The sequence below is a fragment of the Siniperca chuatsi genome, linkage group LG7 (assembly GCF_020085105.1).
Source record: "Siniperca chuatsi isolate FFG_IHB_CAS linkage group LG7, ASM2008510v1, whole genome shotgun sequence".
In the NCBI taxonomy this organism is placed as follows: domain Eukaryota; kingdom Metazoa; phylum Chordata; class Actinopteri; order Centrarchiformes; family Sinipercidae; genus Siniperca; species Siniperca chuatsi.
The window spans coordinates 17,571,738-17,593,411 of record NC_058048.1 but is presented as its reverse complement, the minus strand read 5'-3'; the positions used below and the strand labels follow the sequence as shown (position 1 = coordinate 17,593,411).

Genomic DNA, 21,674 nt, shown 5'->3' with positions numbered 1-21,674 from the left:
TTGTCGTTAAATCCTATGAAGAAATACAAATCTTTTAATGGCACTCCAGCTACAAGTCAAGACCTCTTAGGCATAAAATTTTAAATCACTGGCCTAGTACAGAGGAATCACAGGGTACTTAGCATGAAAAGATCTGATCTAACTGATAACTGATAACATTGTCAACAATACTAACACGCACACACACACAACATAAGACTTCTTGTGAACTCTGCTGGCACAAGGTCATTTGAGGACAATGCGTTACAGGGCAATTTAGCTTATACACTAAGTAATGAGGGCAGAAAGGCAGGATAATGCCATGATCATAGATGTACGACCTGCTGAGCTGACAGACAGGACCACATGGGGATAGACCAGCACTATGTGAACCCACGAGCTGCAATATGTACATAATGGGATGAATGGGTCAGTATAACACGCAGGGGCCAAGAGTAGAAGAAATAGGTTATGCACACACAGGTTCACCTATCTAGAAATAGACACGCAGACGCATCAGATCTGCTGTTTCGTGTGTCATTAAACTTTGGTTTTCTTCACACACATGCTCCAGGCTAACATCTCATTTGCACTGGCAAATTCTCAAGGCAGATGGCATCACATAGAGTTGATAGCCCGCCTCGCCAGCTGACCTTGGCCACTCTAACAAAAACCCTGGCTCCGGCCATGGGCCTGGGCCGAGCCAAACAGCTGCAGTAGCTCTCTGTACCGACCGACGCTAAGTGACCTCTACCAAACCAGTGGCCTGAAAACCGCCAGCAACATGCATGTTTTCATTCAATCCAAATATCACACCGGTTGATGGAGAGGTGCAGCCACTCAGTGAAATCACCTGGTGTAGTGTTTGGCTGAATTTAAAACCTTCATGCACATTGCTGTTTATGTTACATGGCTGTTAGTGTTAAATGGTGGCAGATTACCTGGCTAGACCAACGCTGCATCACTTCACAGGCTTTAATAACCAGATTAACACAATGAGTCTCAAGAGCCATTTTCTTGCCTCGTTATTCATTAAACCTACCAAGGGCCTCATCTGGATGATGTAAATCTTTGATTTTCTGTACTGTGCGATTGCTCACATTCAATGACAAACAGTTGCAGGCTCTAGAGATCAAAGATCAAAGTGTACAATTGTGTTTTCACAAGTCTCCCGGCCTATTTTTCTGTCTCTCCCTCTACCGCACACAACACAGCTTCTTCACACACACACACACACACACACTCTAGCCTACATTAAATCCCTGTGTCTGTCATTACAATAGAAAGTCATGGCACTCAGTGGCACTGGTCAAGAAAGGCCTCTCTGTAGCGAGCTGACATAGAACTATTAGTAAACTTAGACAAATCCAAGTCCTGTTCCTTCTGTGCTCATGCTACATCGTCTGAGAGTGTGCAGTGTTTGTTGTAACATCAAACCCTCTCCAGACTAAGTGAAGACCCCAGAGCAGTGTCTGTGGATTGCTGTCTGCATGCACGCTTGCAGAACACTTTGCTTTCCAATTACAGAGCTCTGGCTGCCATATCCCGCTCCTCACAAACCTCCCGGCACTGATGGCACAAGAAACCACTAAATCACATAATTATTTGGATTACATAATAGGACCACCAACCCATGCTGCATGCCCCAGATACAGCAACTGGGATGCTTACACCAGCCAGACTCTTGAGTCGGTACATTGTGGCACTGTCTGGGTCATCACCAAAACGAATACAGGTGTATGATGCCGGTCTGGCAGTAGGAAAGAAAGCATGCATGTTTACGGTTATGTTTCCCAGCAGCACTGGTGGTCAGACCTCTTACTGGCAGTGATGTGGGCTGAGGGGGGGGGTGAACGTGCAGTCTTGTCGTTGCTCCTGTACCTGCAGGATTCAAACATACCAGCTGTTGCTCGCACTGGAGCAGCCAAGTGGCCCGGCAGTTACCTGATCCAAGTTTCTATTAGTGCATGATGTGGACAGCATTTCGGTATCTGCTGTGAATATCTGGGGTGTCAACTAGTGCATAAAAGTTATGTAACTCAGCCGAACAGTAGCCTAAGTTAGCTTTCAAGCTAACTAGTTCACCGAAACACTCACCTCGGTCTTGGTTATGCGGTGTCGAGCCAGCTTCACTACAGCGAAATTGCCCTTTCCTAAAGTGCGCTCGATGTCGTAGAAGCCCACTCGGACCGGACCCCGTATCAGCGGTTTTTGGACACTGTCAGCCATGACCATGCTGTTCTAACTGGGACTGTTTGTGGAAGAGTAGGAGGTAGCCAGACGAGCAGGGGACACACGGGGGGCTCACACGGGCTTGCTTGGGCAGCTACAGATAAAGACGAAAGGAAAACAAACCGCCCGCCGCCGCCGCCGCCGCCGCCGCCGCTCGAAGCTTGTCCATTAAAAACAGACAAAGTTGATTTCTGTGTCGCCCTGCCAGCTTGAACCCCAGTGTGGCGACACTCTCCGTCAGTGGGGCGATACGAAGCAGGCCATTTGCTGATTCCGGGGTCTGTCACACCACGTTCTCCAATACAATAGAGCTATAATATTTCAGCTTGAGGTGCCTCTATCAGCTAGAGAGCACACGAGTTGACTTGCAAAGAGGCATCATGTTCTCTGGTTGACGTGTATTGACGTCAAAGCCATAGGGGTATTTGTACAGGGGGCGGGGCCACGGAGCCGCTCCACACTTCAGTGCCAATTGGTTGTCAAGACAACCAGACCCACCTCTTACGTCAACCGGTAAAATTGCTATTCTGAAATCTGTTTGCTTGCCTGCCCTCCTTGATTGCACGCATAGGTAACTTTGAAGTTTTGCCCTGCAGGTGTTTAATAAGCATTTGTCGGCTGCGAGTGAAAAATGCAAGGAAAAGGGTTAAATTCATTCTGAATCAGCCTGAAACTGCCCCATTTTAATTGCTAACATAAATGTGCTCTGCAAGAATGAATGGAAAAACATAATTTAAAAACAAATATGTTAGGATTTAAAAAAAAGAAAACAATTACATTCCATAGCATGTCTACGTTTTGTTATATAATCCAATTTTTTTTGCAATGAACAGTACAAATTCCCAGATTTTATAATATATAACATTATATAATGTAACGTGCAGGACCTCATGTGAAACTAGACATTTTATCAGCCACAAAGACACTTTGGTCAGCTACATAGCAGCACCATCTGTTGGCAAAAATAGAAAATTGAAGCAAGGCCACACATTTCCTTTTGAAAGATTGTTCTCAGCACAGTAGTGTTTGTGCTTTAGGCGTTTTACATTCACACACATCTAATGTCACACAGACACTCCCCTACACACTTAAACAAATACAAAAAACTTTGAATATACCCTATTGTTATTAAGGAGTGCAACCACAATATCTTGTAACCAAACTTTATTTGACACCCAAAACTCACGTTGTGCTTAAAATATGGCACACACTCACTCCCAGCAGTTGTTCTCTTCAGCTCATGCAGTGACAGTCTAACACAGAACAGTGGATTACTGAGCGGGCAGACAGAGCAGCGCTCCGAAGGCCTCTCCGCTGTCACGCATAGACTTCCTGAATGTAAGAGTTCCAGATGTGCTTTTGGCATTTCCTGTCTAACATTCTCCAAGAACACACTCAGCCTCTCCTTACTGCGCTTGCTACATCTTTCCACCGAAAGATGTTGACACCGACCCAACAGCCCACTCAGTACACACTTAGAAATAACACAGGCATTTGTGTTCAGTAATGTATATTCATGATTTTATATTTACTATTACACGGCAGGCACATGTTTTTACAAGCAAACACTGATGAATGAGTCCATGACATATTCCAAACTGGTCCTAAAAAAGTCTGTACTGTCAGATCAGTGGGACGGTTCAGTCAGGTGGAGTTGGGAAAGCCCACAGTTTTGAGGTTTACTGGGGTCAGCAGAGTTCTGTCATCAGTGTTTCCACTTGTACTGTCCTGTTCCCTGACATCAGAGTCCAAACAGGAAGCCTTACACAGGGCTAACACCACTCCAAAGATTTAGAGAAAAGGTCAGAATACTCCCTGAATAGGACAACTTCACTGCCGTAGAGAGCCTACAGGATCTTTTTGTCTTTGTGTCTCTTGTGACGTGATTGGAAAACGGCTGAGTAGTTTAATTTTGGATTGTTTACAACATGAGTAACCTTGCGTGAGTCCTCAAAACTTGCACTTATACACAGGGTTAAATGTGCATCCACCATGCCAAATATAGCAGCACTGTCGCACCGCTAAACTGATCTGACTCATTGCTGCTTACTTGAGTTCATTGATGCCTCTTTGAAACCAATGCCTTAGCGCTGCTGTGAAGTTACACAATTTGTCAGAGAGAGAGAGAGAGATTTTGTCTAGATGATGTATCTCGATGACATTAGCGCTGCCGCCACCATACGGTTGACATTTGTGGTTTTGAGTAAAGGGTCTCAACAACTATTGGATGGACTACCATCATGTCCCCCTCAGGATTATGATAACTTTGATGATCCCCCTAACTTTTCATCTATTTAATACATTGGTTTATAACCAAATACTTAGAAAACTAATGACATTCCCAGCAGCCTTAGCTGTACTTTGTGTTTAGTGCTAATTAGCATTTTAGCATGCTTACACACCAAACTAAGATGGTGAACATGGTATACATTATGACTGTTAAACATTAGCATGTTAGCATTGGCCTTTGTGACCATGTTAGCATGCTTACACATTTAGCTCAGCGCTGTGCCCAAGCATAAAGTCACAGAGCCGCTAGCATGGCTGTAGACTCTTAGTCTTGTTTAATAATACAATTTATTTAAAATATATTATCATTTTTAGACAACCCATTTATTACTCTTGAATCCAAAGGTACGTCATGCTCAGATTCACAATTTGATTGATGATTTGAGAACTCTCTGCTGGTGGGGTTCAAGTTCAGGGCCTAAATATTGAGTCACAGTTGACAAAACTTTGGGAAACCCTGCTATAAGCATTAATCTGACTTGCAACTTTGGATGCTGGATGCTGAGGATGCAGCACTGGAGATACACACAGGAGATAGATCTATGTTTAAATAACCTAAGTCCAGGCCGACGCGGCCACGGGGTTTGTAATCCTGCACCACGCAAATAACCGGTCAGGTGTACAGGAAGAAAGGGATGGAGATTACTTTGTTCTTCTGTCTAGCTGGGTCATATTCGTTAGCTGCTATGAGGCTGACGGACACTCACAGAGAACAGATGGGCATCAACAGTGTTATCCATAGATCTCATTTTCTACCCAACCAGTTTGACTGCGGCAGCGGCGGCTTTGAGCTTTGCAGGTCTCATAGATGTCATTGGTCACAAACCCACTCTCCCTGTCTGTGCATGAAACATTCTCATAATCGTCACACTGGGAGTCCTGGGAAGGAGCACAGGAGTACTTTGTCATGATGTCTGCTGGCATGCTGCTGTCCAGAGCAGTGTGAGGCAGTTTGGTAATGTCACTAAAGGCGTAAGGTCCTTGCATTGCGCCAGGGGATGCTGTTGCTGACGTCCACGGTTTTGATCTGCTGGGGTAGCTTTCTGCTTCAGTCTTCCTCCTGAATATGAAATAAACAACAGTAAAGAGCACAGTGGGATCATCACAACATGGTTTAAAGGGAGACATACTGCTCATCAGTGAAATGACCACTTTACAGGCCACATAAAGTGAGAAAGCACATTTCCCTTTAGGTTTCTAACCACAAACTTTTCTAAGACCAAAGATACAAGAGATATACCCTTGGGAAATATGCTCACATTGGCCAAAACCGAGTAAACTTGGAGAAGAGCTGCACTGATGTGCCATGTTGATAAATAAATGTTTTGTACATGCATTATATACAGATATATTAACTTCTCTTCTAAAATGCGTCTTAATACATCAGTGTATTACTCTGCATCCAGAAACACAATGTTTTATATTTGAAGTACAACAGATAAGTACATGTTATGGTTTTTAATATAACAACTTTTCTGCTTTTACCTCTTAGCATGCTGTTTGTAACAGAAGAACCCAGCAGCTGCAAACAGTAGCAGCAGTAGAGCAGGAATAGTTGCATAAAGGATGTAGGAAACATACAGGGTGTTGTCTGAGAGAGATACTGCAAAGGAAAGAATATTACTTGGCATAACTTCTTTTAAGATTACTTTTGAACAGGACCTTTTAACCTTGAATAGTTAGTGCATGTTGTGATTCTGTTACATTTTTGGTAGTTTCCCAGAAAACATAAAGGGCATTAACGGAAGTTTTTTTTTCTTTTCTTACCTGATGACTCAGGTAGTCCTATTTTTATCCTCTCATCACTTTCTGTAGTTGAGAATAAGTTTGGCCTCAGAGATGGAACTGCAGCGATCAGAAAACAAACGAACGTCATCAGTTGATATGACATATGTTTATCTAACCATTGCAGATTTGAACTGATTTCTACCAAAAGAAAGAAACATGTGAGTACGATTTGAAACTATTATATATAATAAATCTCATGTATTGAGCTTAATTGTTTGTTTCCCTGTTTAAATTTCCTTGTTGTTAGATTTGATCACATGCAAATTTAGCCTGTTTGAAGTTTTCCAGAATGTATGTGAATACATGTGTTGTATAAGTTTTGTATTCATTCGCTTTTAGTAAAACTGAAGATTTTGACTGTTGTCTAGCCTGAATGGAAACAGTTATTTGCTACAAGGATAAATACATCATACACTACTGTACTGTACAACATGTGACCTGCAGATTATACAAACCAAACCTTAATACATTTTGACCACTAGATGTCTTCATTTACACAAAAGAAAGTTGACAGAGAACACTAAAAAAAGTGATAAAAAGTAGTGATGTGGTGTTTTGTCTGACTTTTCTTGATCTAAGTATAATATATAACATATCTGCAGTCACTTGTTATCTGTATCCCACAGAAACATCATGCATACATGGACAGTATGTGTGGGGTAGTCAAGTGCATGTTGTACCTGCATGTGCTGTGTTCCTTTCCTCAGTAAATATTGGTACTTTTTCTGCAAAAGACAGAGAAAAGAACAGTAAGTTAACATCATTCAGCCATTCAATCCTCTATATATAGAGCAATATAATAAAATTATATAAGCAATGCTGCCTCACTCAGCTAATAAAAAAAAGATTAAATACATAAAGACACACAAACTGTTTCACATCTGGAATAGATGGATAATAGGAAAAACAGGAAGAACCATAAGAAAAAGGAAGTAAAATTAATAATCTAAATAAAATGAGCACTGAATAATCTTCAGAGGAGTAAACAGTTTAAAGTAAAATATATGATTAAGATTGTTAACCATTATATAAATATGACCACAAAGTGTGCACATATATTCAGTGAAGGGTTGTTTCGCAGTTTTTAAGTCACTATAAGGGACTATAAGGAGATTGATACACAAACAAGTAAAAAAACAAACAAAAAAAACCAAAAAAAACAACAATAGGTTAATTTAAAAATAAATATTTAAGGTATCAGGTATATGTCAAACACAAGAAGATATATCATTTTAGGTTGCCAGAAAGCAGAGCATGACAGTAATCCAGGCCACCAACATTAACATTGCACATTATTTGTTTAGTGCTAGTTGTTGACAGCAGTGGCCACATTATAGTAATGCTCTTTGAAAAATAAAATTCAGATTTTGTGGATTCAAGAACCAAATAAAACCAAGAGTGCCAAATGTCAAAAATTCCCAGCACTGCACAGCCAGCTACAACAGCACAGCGTCTGGGATCTACTGGCTCACCTTCTGGGTATTTGCAGACAAAGTTGTTCTTGGAGTTGCAGCTGTCATCATTCCACTGGAACAGGAAATGACCTTCTTCGTCGGGTGGTGCAGAGGGCTGGTGGTACAGAACCGCACACATTTCACCACCACACGATGGCTCATCCCAATGCCAGTTCCTGCAGCAAATAAGATGCACAAGTTTGGGCTCATATTGTGTCATATTTAAATTGGACAATGTACATTATTACACGCACAGTTTTACTCTCTTATTCCCAAATTCTTTCAAAGGACTGTAGACATTCCATCACTCCCACAAAAGCGTAATTTCATCCAATAATCTTTTCTAAGTCACAAGTGACTCTGGCCTCCCTCATACCGTTTTCACTGATGCAAAGAGTGAAATGTTAAAAAAAATGAGAGAGACCTGAACTTGGCCTTGCTTCCATCCAGCCAATAGTACTGCGAGGGGCAACCTGGGCTTGTGGTCCCTGCCCTGTAGCGCTGTGGGCTGCGGCGGAGCCCGATCCAGAAGTTTCCATCTCCAGCCTGCAGCTGTTGTATAAACCTCTCCATCAGTCGCTGCTCGCTTTCTGTTTCAATGCTGAGCAAGTCGCCTCCATCCATCCTGCAGGCCTGCCTGGCATCCTCAAAGGTCAGCCTTCGCCTGCTGTCCTGGATGTAGGACACCTTGTAGCATGGGCGCTCTGTCCCGCGCCGACAGATCCTTTGGCCTGGACACCAGGGGGGAGATAAACAGATCAGAAATGCAGGGTTTTTTGTTTTCTGGAGACTTCCTGTGGCACCCACGTGGCAGAAAGATTATAAACAACTTACAGTATCATGGACAATTTAGGAACCAGAAGTTTTTGCCAAAGTCTTCCCACATTTTCCTGCAACGTGGGTAGAGTGAACCATATGGTAGGGAAATTATAGTATAAGACCTAAATTTTAAAGGGCTTAAAAAGGTTTGTTTTTTCCCAGGTTGGGAACCACATTAAACCATGAACAAGTAAGCCTAATGAAAATGAACAAGCAATAAAATAATGACCAGTCTAAGACTTCTTATCTCTGTGAGATATTGCTTATATCATTTCCATTTTTAACCAACTGAAAAATAGTGCCAGTCTATAGATTTGCCTATAGATTAGTAGCCTATTAGTAGGCTACTATAGCACTATAGTTATTCAAACTAGGCGAACCCCCGACTTCATAATCGCAAACAGTCTGATGTTCATTTTCCACCACATCACGCGCGTGCTGCTGTGCTGCGTTTGAGTGCAGCCTGTTTATCATTATAATGCACATACTGTGTGCCTTACGCTTCTTCACGGTGGTTCTGGTATCAACCTCGTTGCCACTTTCAAAAATGCACAAAACGTTCTCGGTAAAATCAAACAAATCGAAGCCTTACCTTGGAAATTAAATACACATTATTACACTGTCTCAGCAGAGTTTAAACATGGAGTTTTCGTTCGTAAGTTCTTACCATTTATTTTAGAAGCGGATCCAGGGTGGAACAAAACGGCGATAACGGTGCCAAACAGCTTCATAAAATCCATCTCTACATGTTCACCCGAGTGTGCTGGACGATTACTCTTAAAATCAAGTGTAAACTAGTTTGTTATGAACTTAAGATCTTCAAACCCTGTGATGAACACAGACTAACGATAGAGCCAGCGGAGTCTGTCCAGTCAAAAGTGGGTCGACTAGTGAAGGCGTGCATATGGCGTCTGGTTGGGAGAAAAAAAAATCAAGAGTGAGATAGTCCATGATTTTTCCATGAAAGTATTGTTTATTTTCAGCGGTTCTTTTCCCTCTAGATGTAAACTCAAACCACTGAGGTATGAATTTGTGCAGTCAGTGTGCAGCCTGTGTCCCCTTTTACTAAATTAGTTAAATCCCATTTCACATAGGCTATAGTAATGTCATTATAATGGAATGAATAGTGTTCTTTGTGCGCACAATATGTATCATGCTCCCTGTATTAAAATAAAGAATGAGTATGTCTCATTCTTATTCTACTACACACACACACACACACACACACACACACCACACACTGTGATTGAGTGCTGTCTTGGGGAAAACAGCTTAGAGGAGAAAACAAAGCGAGAAAACAGAAACAAGGTTGACTTCAGTACAACTTTTTTCCCCTTTTTCTTCGTTTGGTATACATGATGATCTCCTGTGATGTGAACTTTATCGACCACATGTCTGATGTGGCTGGTGAGCCCCACTACAAAACAAAACAAAAAACAAATCTCTAGTAAAGCAAGCGTAAGCACTTAAAAGGAAACTGACTCAGAGCAGATTGTGAAAACACCATGCAAAGAGACACAAAGCAAGGACAGAGAGTGAGACAGGGACAGAGTAAGCGATAAAGAGGAAGAGAGCGAGAGATTGCCCATGGAACAGGAAATCATGCAGAGGAGGAAGAGGAATGGTTTTTTTTCAGAACCATGCTTCCTGTTCATTGCTTTGGTTTGGTTTCCAGGCATGGTGGTTTCATTTCCAGAATATGAATTGATTGTGAAAGCCTCGACCAGTCGTGTGGGTAACAGTGCGCAACAAAAATAAACAATTTTACACTGAAACATTCCCCGAAAAGACTGAGAGGCTGACGGGTGAAATGGAGGCCTGCTTCAGTTATGGTTGAATGAAAGTACTGATGTTGTTGTTGTTGTTGAAAAGATGTCAGCGCTCCATTCTGTTTGAATTCGTGTATGGGAGACCCAAGTCTGTTCTTGTCAAATAGGCTAACGCGGTTGGAGTAAAACCGTGTTTGAATTCAAGGGGTTCTTGATATATTTAAATTAAGTTGTTTATATTATATATGTGCATTATCCATGTGGGAAGTTTATTGGACTTCATTTCAGTTCACTTCAGTTCAAATAGCCAGCAAATGGCGCAGAATAAGGCTCAGTAGCAGCTGGTTGCATGCTTCTCTTCACCTGGGGGCTATATTTGATGTTATTGCAAGTCAGATTTGGTTCACAGGCCGCCATTTGCCCACCTCTGCGTTAGAGGGACAGGTCACTGTAAATTAATGCGATGTTTTTCAGAGTGATCACCTTTATCCCTCTACATTTCTATCCTAATGGGAGTAGTCTCTTCCTGGATGACAATATTCACTTCCACAGTGTGCACAAAGGGTCACTGAATGGTTTGATGAGTACGAAAACGATGTGAATCATATGCTTCGGCCTTTGCAGTCGCCAGATATCAACCCAACTCAACACCTATGGGAGATTTTGTCACCCATGTACTTATTAGTTAAAAAAACAACATTTGAATGGTTACAGTTTTTCTCATCTGCTTACACACATTTGCTATGATAAACCCCAAGTAACACACACACCTATAATGGTATACAACCATCAAACATGTAAACACTGAGAGTCAGCAACATTTGTGTTTTGAAACTTACAAATGTTGAAAATACAGATCGGAGAATAATAGACAAAAATGTGATGCAGCAAAAATAGTGAAGAAAACTGACAAAACAGAGGGCATAAAACACTGTTGCTCTGCCATGCTGTCCTCTTTGTAGGTCTCTCACCCCTTCCATAGTTTCTTTATTGCAGGCCTATATCTGCAGCCCATGTTATTGTATCTAGTACTGTGACACAATGTACAGTACATGATGATGAGATATGTTGAAAGATTTAAAAAAAAAAAAATCTGGAAAAGTTGTTACACAAACAGACACACATAGCACATAACACAGAAGTTAGCCATGACCTCACCACAGCCTGCAGTTTATCCTCCTCTTGTGTTGATGGATTTTTAACAACATCCATCAACCTTGACCTTGATCCAACATCCATGACCTTGGAAGCAGAGTAATGAACATCAGCTCCTCTCCGTGGAGAGCTGAGAGAGGCCAGACAATCACAGGCTGTTTTTCTGTGTGTAGGCCTGTTGTCTACTACCTGGCTTCAGGCCATCTCCCTGTCATTCGCTCTCTACTGGCAACACCAGTGTGTCCGTTATGCGGGAGTCTTGTTGTTAGATTAAGGCTCTGGATGCTTGTCATATGTGGCCTGGAATGATTTTTTTGATTTTTCCTTGTTTTAGTCTTTCAAAGCCTCTTCAGCTGATTTGATTATTGGTCGGCGTGCGAAAAATGTCATGTGATGTGTGAGCTGTGACTGTTACAAACACACATGCCCCTGTTGAGCTTTTCTCACATCATCAGTATGTTTATTGTTGGGCAACAGGCTCAAAGATTATTTGTACTAAACAACACGAATGCACCATGGATAAATTCACGGGAGGACTTTAATGTTGGATTGTATATACAATTGTTATTATGTAATTAAACATTGTGAATGTCGTGTGTGCATCTGAAAAATTGTATATTGATTGATTTGTATATTTGAGCCCACATGGGCTTACAAGACACTAGACAGCAACAGCAATCAGGAAGGCCACAACAAATCAAAAAGGGATTTAAAAAGAAATCATTGTATAAATAGATGTATGAACAGACTTGTTATACTCCTGTGGGAAGGCCTTTTTGTAGATAAACACTTCTCATTTAGGATTTGGGCAGACACATCGTCAGATTAACCTGTTAGGGAGTCCTAATTAGCTAATGGGCCCCCATGCCTTCTCCCACTCTCTGTGCAATGTGTGCAGTTTGTCTGTGCCTGAATACCACCTGGACCTAGATTTGCTATGTGGTAATTTAATTAAAGACAAAATAATCCTGGAATATGTTAGTACACAAATGAAAAAAATAACACAGAGACCCTCTTCCAAGACCTCAAAATCAGGATCCACCTTAAGGCCATTATCACGTAAGTTTATACTACACTTAAGAGGGGTATATTGTCACACAGATTTTCATTTAAAGTAGCACAAAACAGTTAACATTTAATAAACCTGGAGGTTTGGGGGCCCTGGAGCGGTTGCCCAATTTGCCCAATTGGTGCAGGACAGAACATGATTTTCTATTTGCTGTAGATTACTTTATTTTTGTATCTTTGTTAATTCCAGATTATTTGTACTTCTTTTGTTTACTGGAATGGATGTGTATTGGCGTTTTTCTGAGAACCAAATACACAATGGCTGTCACTGTGCTGTCTGTTCATTGAGGAGGAAGTTGTGTCTCTTGGCTTGCACTCCTCAACACTGGTGAATCACGAGTCTGTTAGATGCAGACAACAACAAGGCATTTGAGCCCTGTCTAATTTTGGCCAGCAGATGACACCAAACTACTCATGAAATAAGGCCGAGCAGAAACTCAGTTCTCAGTTATTGTCCAATGACATCAGTGGTGGAAAGTAACTAAGTACATTTACTCAAGTATTGTAATGCTTTACTCCACTACATCTGAGTAGGAAATATTGTCCTTTTACTACACTACATTATCTGACAGCTGGAGTTACTGGTTACTTTTAAGATTTTACATTAAAAACATAAGCTTATAAAATACAATGCATCATTAAAGATCAAACAAATGGTTCTTTTTAAATTGTGACCGCTTATAAAAAATCAGTGTCTTGTTGTGGCTCCTTGTCTTCTTTCAAGTTGTTCCACCAAAGAGACATTTCCCCTCGAAATGTCTGAGATGGTTTCATTTATATAACTGTTCAAATTACCCAGTATTTCACATAAAGTAAAGATTAGAGAAAAGTCCAAAAAATAATTGGAAATTTGCGTAGCAGAACTTTGGTTTGTCTTCTTTCCTCTCCCATTAATCATCTCACGACCCCTTCGATTTATCTTGTGACTCTTTGGAGGGGCCCGAACCTAGATTGGAAATAACTGGACTGAAATACCTAACTTTATACAGTAGAAAGTAGCTACAACAGCTACAACAGTAAAATGCTACTTACACATTCATGCATGAATATTAACAATCTAATATAGTCATATATAATAATATATTAGTCACAGGGGACATTGTTCTGCAGATTATGCATTCTCAGATTAAGCAATTTAAACTTGCCCGGCAATATTTCATATGGTTACAGCATGGTAACAGCATTACATCATAAGAAGAAATGCATTTGGCTAATTATTGCTACACAAGTAAACACTTTTTTGTAGGCAGAAAAGACAAAAACTCATCTAACTATTGTTAAACATATTTACTACTCAGTTAGTTGTCCATGTGATATGGGGTCATTAGCTACACTAATGAACTGCTTCACTGCACATGCCTACAGAGGACAGCATCATCTCCTTACAAGCTTCCCAGTGTATCCTCTTTCATCTGAAACTAAATTTGTGTCCTGCCCTGGGACATGTGATTGTATGTCAGTAACCAGTTTGTGGTAAAAAGGACCCAGTAAAGATGTACACTAATCATTATCACAACACACTGTCATAATAATCCTGGCAGTCTGGTCTTTCTAACTTTAGCCTAAAGATAATGGTTACTCTATTCTGTTCTATTCTATTAACAATATATTAATGTCAATCTTGTGCTATCACATTTCTCTCTTATTTTCACATAAATAAAATTCACATACATTGTCAACAATGTATCTCCAAAAGCCCTGTTTTCAGCTTAGTGATAATGCATTTTTTTGTGTGTTTTTTTGTGTTTTTTAAATTATTTGTTTAGCTTATCCAAAGTAGGAACATTTTCTATCCTGGCCCATCGACCTATGGACAGGTGAGCATCTCCATCCAGACATTATCTCTCACTCTGCAGCCAGAAGGATTATAGGAAAATGAAATGTGAGAATGTGATTAGAGTGCAAAAGAAAGGCCAACGAGTTGTTTCCAAACAGGTGACCTGGAAGGAAAAATCTGCGGATGTGGACAAGGACTGAAGAGATTGTAAAGGAGTGACGCATCTATGGATAGTGTAACAGATGTCTTCTCTCACCAGCGGCATAAACACTGATGCTCCTTTTCATTCTATAGTTCTGAGCAACAATGAGGCCTCTCAGTTGAGCAGTAACAGTTGTGGCCTATAGCTACTGCATAGAGACTACCTGCAATGCAGGTCTATGGACACAATAGAGGAGAGGTTTAGTCCTGGTTGGCTGAGAACTTCATAGCTTATGGCAAGCATGATCACCTTTCAAGCATTCAAGGTGTTTCATTCTCAAGACATGAATCCTTTATTCAAGACAGTGATTTTTATATCTTGGAAAATGTACGTCTTTCTTTTGAGAGTTGAGTTTTTTAAGTTTTTGGTTCTGAATAAGTAGATTTGTAATTTATATGTAATGCAGTACAATATCTCAGTTATTTATTAAAGGGGTTATTGACAAAGTATAATTAGAATTAGCATATAAAATGCATTTATTCTGCATGTGAAAACGGAAATCTGTTCATGGCCAAGTATTATGTTGATAGTTTCAAAATTGCAGCTTTCCCTTAAGTACAACAAGTTTATTTACCAATAAATATGCATCCAAATTTAAACCTCATTTACCTCAGCACAACCAACCAAACAACTGTAAATTTCACTTCCATTCTTCAATGATCATTTTTGATGGAGGGAAACCTGAAACAGCAGTTGTTGTTAACCCGAGGGACACATTAACCTGCTGGGTTAAGATCTGACAGTGAACCCTGCCAGGAGCTGCTGCTGTGAAAACGAGATGTCACAGTAGAAACATGGAGAAAGTGTGTGTACTTGTGTGTGTGTTTGTGTGTGTGTGTGTGTGTGTGTGTGTGTGTGTACATAGGGGTCTACAACTACTTGAAGGGAGGGCTTAAGAGTCACACCTCTATGGTTTTAGGTGTCTTTAGGTTGTCTAACACTATAAAAGCCACATTGCACAACAACTTTTGTGACACCTGCTCAGGTACCAGCTAAGGTAAGACCCTCAGGTCTTGTCAGGTCTCTGTTTGAAATTAACTGATTAACTGATTTTAAATTGCAGTGCATTATGCATTTGAATTATGAATGAATAATCACTAGCAGTTCATCAGATCTGACTTAATTTAGTCTTATTTTGTTTTTGTTTTTCTAAATTATTGTTGATATTGTTATTTTTTATCTCCATGTAAATACAGGACTGATCAACTGTTTGAACCTCCTCCAGACAACATGAATCTTTACCTTTGTCTCCCTCTGCTGGTTGTGCTCCTGCAGCCTGTTCTGTGTCTCTACAACTGCTCTTCTAAGTATGAGAGGACCCCAGGTAGGTTAACTATTACTTCCACCAGATGCCAGATGACTTTTTCCCCTGCTTAATGTTGGACTTTTTTCACTTCTGTCTTTGCAGCAGCAACTGGATCATCATATCAATATCCCCTCAAAATCTCACAATATTAAAACATAAATCTCCTTGGTTTCTCTTTTTCCTTCTTTCATAGACAATTCAGACCTGACAGTTGACTGCGGTACCAGTACGATCACCCTGGAAATCAACCTGTGCACGGCTCAGTGGGCAGGCTTCAACATCACAGACCTGTCTCTGAACGGGAACCACAACACTATGGAGTGCCAGGGCTCTATTGACACCAGTGTGAATCCTCCAGTCATCCGTTACCAGCTTCCTGTTAACGACAGTCAGGATAACCCCTGTCGGCAGTCTCTGCAGGTCAGAACGTGTCTGGTAAAAGATGTTGAATAATGTTGAATCACTGGAAAGATTATGGAGATTTTGACATATATGCAAAGAGACAAGTAGTTCCAGTGGTTTTACTGCAATAGGGATTTAGATGAACATTTTATTTAGGGTTATGTGGCAATACAGAAGAAGTGTGTGAAGTTATGTTTTTTTTTGTTGTCTTGTTCAGATTGTGGATGAGGCCCCGGACCCCAGAGGTCCCTTCAGCAGCTTCTTAAGTATCCAGTCAGTTATCATCACAGGGTACATTGACACACCCAGATCTGACCAGGGGTTGATCAGCTACTCCACAGACCTCTACTATCACTTCTCCTGCCGCTACCCGCTGGAGTACCTGATCAACAACACACAGATTGTGGCGTGAGTAACTGTCCAACTGGCCAAATTTATGCAAAATAGATATTTCTATGAGGATTATTTAAGCAAGTTGTAAATGTCTGAACACATGAAGTTAACATATACACACAGTCATTCTCTTTTCCACGATTTTTTAGCTCCTCAGTTTCAGTGTCGACCAGTGATAATAATGGAACCTTCATTGATACACTGAAAATGAGTGTTTTTAATGTAAGTAAAAGTTGGCATTCAGTTGACTAAGACACGCTATAGAGGTATTTCTCCTGACTTATTTTATTCTGATGTCTTATTTCTCCAGGACACTGACTATGCCTACCCGTTAGTGGTACCTTCAACAGGACTTGAGCTACGAACCAGAGTCTATGTGGAGGTCAAGGCTGTTAACCTCACAGGAAAGTAAGCAAAGCCCATTTGGATGAGTGCGTGCTCATAGTGAATTTGTTTATCTGAAAACAAATATTGAAATAAAAGTAAGCACAGTGCATTCTTGTGGCAAACAGTAACTCACTGGTCCACTGTCCTGTTTTCAGTTTCCATGTACTGCTGGATCACTGCTTTGGTACTCCCACTCCTTACAACATGTCACAGAGTGAGCAGCACAACTTCTTCACCGGGTATGGAAGCACATATCATTATTATAGCTTCATACATGGGGGAAATAATATAAATTCCACTTTTAAAAATAAATTATATCTAAATAATTCTGCTCTCCACTAGCTGTTCATTGGACAAAAGGACATCGGTGACAAGCAATGGCCTTTCCAAGGTTGCCCGATTTAACTTTGAGGCCTTCCGCTTCATTCAGCACCGTGACCAGGCAAAGTCCAGCATCTATCTGCACTGCATACTGAGACTCTGTGAGCCAAGCAAATGTCAAGAGCTGCTGTCTGTAAGTTCAGCAGTCAAGAACAAATGACTCTGCTTTAAAGACATCAGAGAAAGTAAGGCATCCTGTGATAATTCTAGGGCAAAGATTTGAATGATACAATTTATCACCAGTTATATACAAACTTACCTGTTTTCTGAATCATAGGAGTTGATGAAAATAGAAATAAATATATAGAAATAGAAAATGTTTTATCCTCAGTATTGAGCCACACAAGATTCAGTAAACCTAAAACATTTAACAGTTGCTACTGATAATATGACAACTAGAAATTTGTGGAGAAACAGTATTTTTTTTGGCCATTTTATGGCCTTATTTGATAGCTGACAGTAGGGAGATGACAGGAAATGTAGGGAGAGATGGGAAATTACTGCAACTAAGGTTCTTGGACAGATTTGAATTGAGGTCGTTGTGGTTCATGGTCCGCACCCCAGGCACTCCCCAATTTGTCTTCATTGTGATTTTATCATAAAATAAAGCAAATAAATCACACATTATTTTAAAAGCCATAGTTTTTACATCATATGACATAGACCAAACTAAACCCATCTGGATGTTTGTTGTTTTTCAGGCCTGTAATAACAGAAGAAAAAGATCTTTGACTCCTTTTGGAGAAGAAAGCAGTGATTCTGCCACTGTTTCAGTTGGACCTCTTTACACAGCCAGAGAAGGTTAGACCCAGTAAAAAACAACACCACTTTAGTGAACCATGATAAAAAAGTTGCCTTTTTCACTGACTCTCTTTCTTATCTTTTCCTACTAAAGACAGGCCAAATGCAGCTGCCTACAGTGAGTATATTTTGATCACATTCATCATTCTAGAAATACATCTTAATATATTGGAAAATATCATGACAGCCCAAAAAGTAATCTCCATTAATCTCCCCCTGTGTGCATCAGGTAATGAAGTGGCATCTGAGAGGGATGATGTGAACGTGACGGGCCTGGTAGTGGGGGTGGTGTTTGGCTCGGCTGCTGCAGTCTTGCTGGTTCTGGGTGGCTGGTTCGTTCTGAAGAAGTTTTATTGGGCAGGAGGATTACCTCATGCCTTTGATTGACATATCAACTGGCCTCATACCATATTGTAATTGTATGTTTATTGTGAGAACATAAAATCTAATAATGTTGTGATTTCTTTTCAGTAATAATCAAATGTTGACCATGGAAACCAAGCAAATACGCTGGTATCTTATATAACCTTTTCTTTCTATACTTACTGCATCTGTATTCAGCAGTCATTTATCGGTTATGAAGGAACAGTCAAATCTGAACTATGTGTAAAAAAAACTATGTAAACAATTAAAGAGTAATTTTAATATTTTATGTTATTATAAATTTTCTTTGACAATGGTTGTTCTGCCCACTGAACTTTTTACCAGTTTGTACCAGTTTCTTATACAGAATCTTGATTCCATTGCTTAGAACAATTAAAAGATATTTTTTGAGCACATTAGAATCTGCCGTATATAAGTCAGACCTGTTGCTATGTTTTGTACAGATTACAAATAAAGATTTAAATCAGGTTGGTGTTGCACTCAGTGGTTGATATTACAAAATTAAAAAATGACAACAGGTGATTTATGTCATTGTTTACTTTTCTCTCTACGAGCAGCATCTTTTACATAGTACAGTTAAATATATACTGACATTTACATACTCATTCACATACAGAATGAAACAAATACATCAATCAAAACCATACATTTATAAATATTTACAGGCTGCTTACTTTGCTGGTACAGTGGCAAACAACAAACTAAATTCATGGACAAGAATACAAGTCAAATTAATCACTTTAATGCGACCATAACGGCAGTGAATTAATATTGTTTTTTAAAAATGTACAGTTGTGTCCATCACTACACTGAGTGCAGAATGTCTTGGATCAGAGCAGAGAGTTTAACTGAGAAATCCTCCTGCAAAGAGCCACCTGGCTGTATGGACGAGGAGGAAGAAGAAGCAGACAGGCTGTAGACTCCCTGGACCTCCAGCTCCTCTTCCAGCCCCTGCAACAACCTCTCAATCCTGGCCTGAAACACTTGGCTCTGCAGGGCTGCATTTTGGCAGAACCGCTCCATACTGGCTATCACTTCAGCCTCACAAGGATGTGTAGTTTCTAGCAGAGCAGCAAGCTCTGCTTTGAAAGCCCCCACCCTGTTCTGTGCCTCTACCCTCAGTGAACTCACTTCCTGTCCCAACCTGGAACTAATTTCCTGCCAGAGCTCTGGCTTGGCTGCCTCTTCTTCACTAGCACTGATCTCTTTCAGATGTTCGATCACCCCGACGGTTTTAGTATGGAAGTCGCTGATGATGTCGACCACCTTGGAGCTGCTGTGCTCCAGGGTTTGGCTCATCCAGTGGAAGGCTTCCTGGTGGAAAGCCGGACTGGCTTCTGCCTGGGCCTCTGCTTTCTCCAGTCCCTGCAGATAGAGGCTCAGCTGGCCACACAGATCTTTGGTGTTACTGCTGAGAGAGCTCTGGAGCTGCTGGGTGAGGGGAGCCAAGCGCTCCCTCATGCTGGCCAGGGTGGAGCTGAGGTGGGGTGGAGATGGGGACAACCTCTCCCGCAGCTCGGCCAGCTCTTGGCGCAGGCGGATACGCAGACGCTCCGACTCCATGTTGAGTTTGCGTTGCATCTCTTCTGCCACAGGGTTTTTGCTGTGATCATCTTGGTTGTAAAGGTCACTGGTGTCTACATGGCTCTTATAGATTTGACTGAGCAAAGAGAGACAAAGGCACTGTGTTGGATATTTATTCTCTTTAAATATTTCTTGACTTGAGCGTATGGATGCACATTTATTACAGGTTTACAGTACTTTACTAGTGTAGTTAGTCAACTTACTCCATATCCTTTGTGAGTTCTGTCTTGTCATGAGCCTGATTGTCCTTTGAATCAGTCCAGGTTGCCTCCCTGGTGTTATGGTGGAGTGGGTATGCTACAGACAAAGAAAACATACATGAAAAAAAGAAATTGCAAAATAAAGGGTATTAAACAGCATTTGAGGAGTAATGTATACCTGAAGTTGTCAAGAATGACAGGGCGAAGATCATAACATTAAGATGCATGTTTATCTTTCTGTGGAGGGACAGAGAAATACATAAGCATTTCACATTATAACAAACAAATGACTTAATACTGAACATGTCCATAAATTATCTATAATTCCTTTTACATAAATTCCCTTCTCGGTCTAAGACAGAAGACAAGAAGATGTGAAAAGGTGGCTGGCCTTTACCTGAGGATCAGGGATCTGCAGACTGACTTCTCCTCTCATCTGACTTATAAAGGTCCTTGTTATCAGAGCAGCTGCCCAAACTCTGACTGCGTCAACAGTCAATACGTGGAGGGTCACACTGATGACAGAACATGACATGCATATACACACAGAGCTACACACACACACACACACACACACACACACACACACACACACACACACATTAATTTAAAAGACTGCAAGTCTACAATTATTATTATTATTATCATTATTATCTTAATTATCTGGATATATTTTAATAGCACATTTCTTCTGTTTATGTATATGTTTTTATTTCACACATGCTTTGGCAATGTTAAGGCCTGTTTTACCATGCCAATAAAACCTGCTGAATTGAACTGAGTATGATATAATAAGAATATAAATATTGCAATAAGACAGGAATACTGTCATAATAATTGTACAAAAACTCAACTCAACAAGGCTTTTGCATTCTTAATCCAAATTTTAAAAAAGTGAAAATTAGGTAGAAGTTTATTGGAACAATCCACAAAGGTTCAACAAGTTCAAGTTTGTGTGGCCACAGCCAGATAAGAAATGTGGCTGGATTCCTGACTTTTTACGTCAAAGGCGCACTTTGCCAGGAACCAGAATTACATGAATATTTACAATGGAGTTGCTTGTTAGACCCACAGTGCTTGTTGTGGCTTTTTAATGCATTATGCAAGATTTAACAGGTTTTGTATGTTTTAAATTGTGTAAGAATTCAGTTTATCCAGTTTTGGACCTGCTCATAAAGCCTTGATTGTCAAGGCTTGCTTTGGATGCTGGACAATCAACAGTTTACACATCAATGTTTGTGCTGCTAGTCAGGACAGAGAAGCTCAAAACAGTCCGAGTAAACACTGCTGATTATGCTAAACTC

The 21,674-nt window shown here is 40.5% G+C and overlaps 4 protein-coding genes across 7 annotated transcripts in view; 1 reads left to right on the top strand and 3 right to left on the bottom strand.

Annotated features, from left to right (window-relative positions):
• The window catches only part of sik2b (salt-inducible kinase 2b), a 46,508-nt gene extending 43,871 nt beyond the window's left edge, over positions 1-2,637 (bottom strand). For 2 of the 3 annotated variants that reach the window (XM_044203802.1, XM_044203803.1), the window contains exon 1: positions 2,077-2,637. In XM_044203802.1, coding sequence (XP_044059737.1) covers positions 2,077-2,214 — 138 coding nt within the window. In that variant the 5' untranslated portion in view covers positions 2,215-2,637. The remainder of the gene's footprint in view (positions 1-2,076) is intronic. The other variant, XM_044203804.1, reaches the window with a different exon arrangement.
• Positions 2,638-3,360: 723 nt separating this feature from the next.
• On the bottom strand, positions 3,361-9,669 carry laynb (layilin b). The gene is made up of 7 exons (XM_044203807.1): positions 9,229-9,669; positions 8,167-8,473; positions 7,761-7,918; positions 6,969-7,013; positions 6,268-6,345; positions 5,986-6,103; positions 3,361-5,560 (listed from the first exon to the last, which is right to left on the bottom strand). The coding sequence occupies exons 1-7, from the start codon at positions 9,299-9,301 to the stop codon at positions 5,233-5,235; spliced, it is 1,107 nt and encodes a 368-aa protein (XP_044059742.1). The 5' UTR covers positions 9,302-9,669; the 3' UTR covers positions 3,361-5,232.
• Positions 9,670-15,416: 5,747 nt separating this feature from the next.
• On the top strand, positions 15,417-18,792 carry LOC122879173 (zona pellucida-like domain-containing protein 1). The gene is made up of 11 exons (XM_044202967.1): positions 15,417-15,529; positions 15,729-15,856; positions 16,032-16,258; positions 16,458-16,648; positions 16,783-16,855; positions 16,944-17,041; positions 17,176-17,259; positions 17,363-17,534; positions 18,103-18,202; positions 18,297-18,320; positions 18,432-18,792. Exons 2-11 carry the CDS (start codon positions 15,763-15,765, stop codon positions 18,587-18,589), a joined length of 1,221 nt encoding a protein of 406 aa, XP_044058902.1. The 5' UTR covers positions 15,417-15,529; positions 15,729-15,762; the 3' UTR covers positions 18,590-18,792.
• Positions 18,793-19,105: 313 nt separating this feature from the next.
• On the bottom strand, positions 19,106-20,882 carry zgc:162608 (uncharacterized protein LOC100037332 homolog). Of its 2 annotated transcripts, XM_044202969.1 has the most exons (4): positions 20,768-20,882; positions 20,549-20,607; positions 20,374-20,467; positions 19,106-20,246 (listed from the first exon to the last, which is right to left on the bottom strand). In XM_044202969.1, the coding sequence occupies exons 2-4, from the start codon at positions 20,595-20,597 to the stop codon at positions 19,391-19,393; spliced, it is 999 nt and encodes a 332-aa protein (XP_044058904.1). In that variant the 5' UTR covers positions 20,598-20,607; positions 20,768-20,882; the 3' UTR covers positions 19,106-19,390. The 2 variants fall into 2 exon arrangements, with proteins under 2 accessions (XP_044058904.1, XP_044058903.1); XM_044202968.1 differs by lacking the exon at positions 20,768-20,882 and having other exon boundaries at positions 20,549-20,760.
• Between the last annotated feature and the right edge of the window lie 792 nt (positions 20,883-21,674).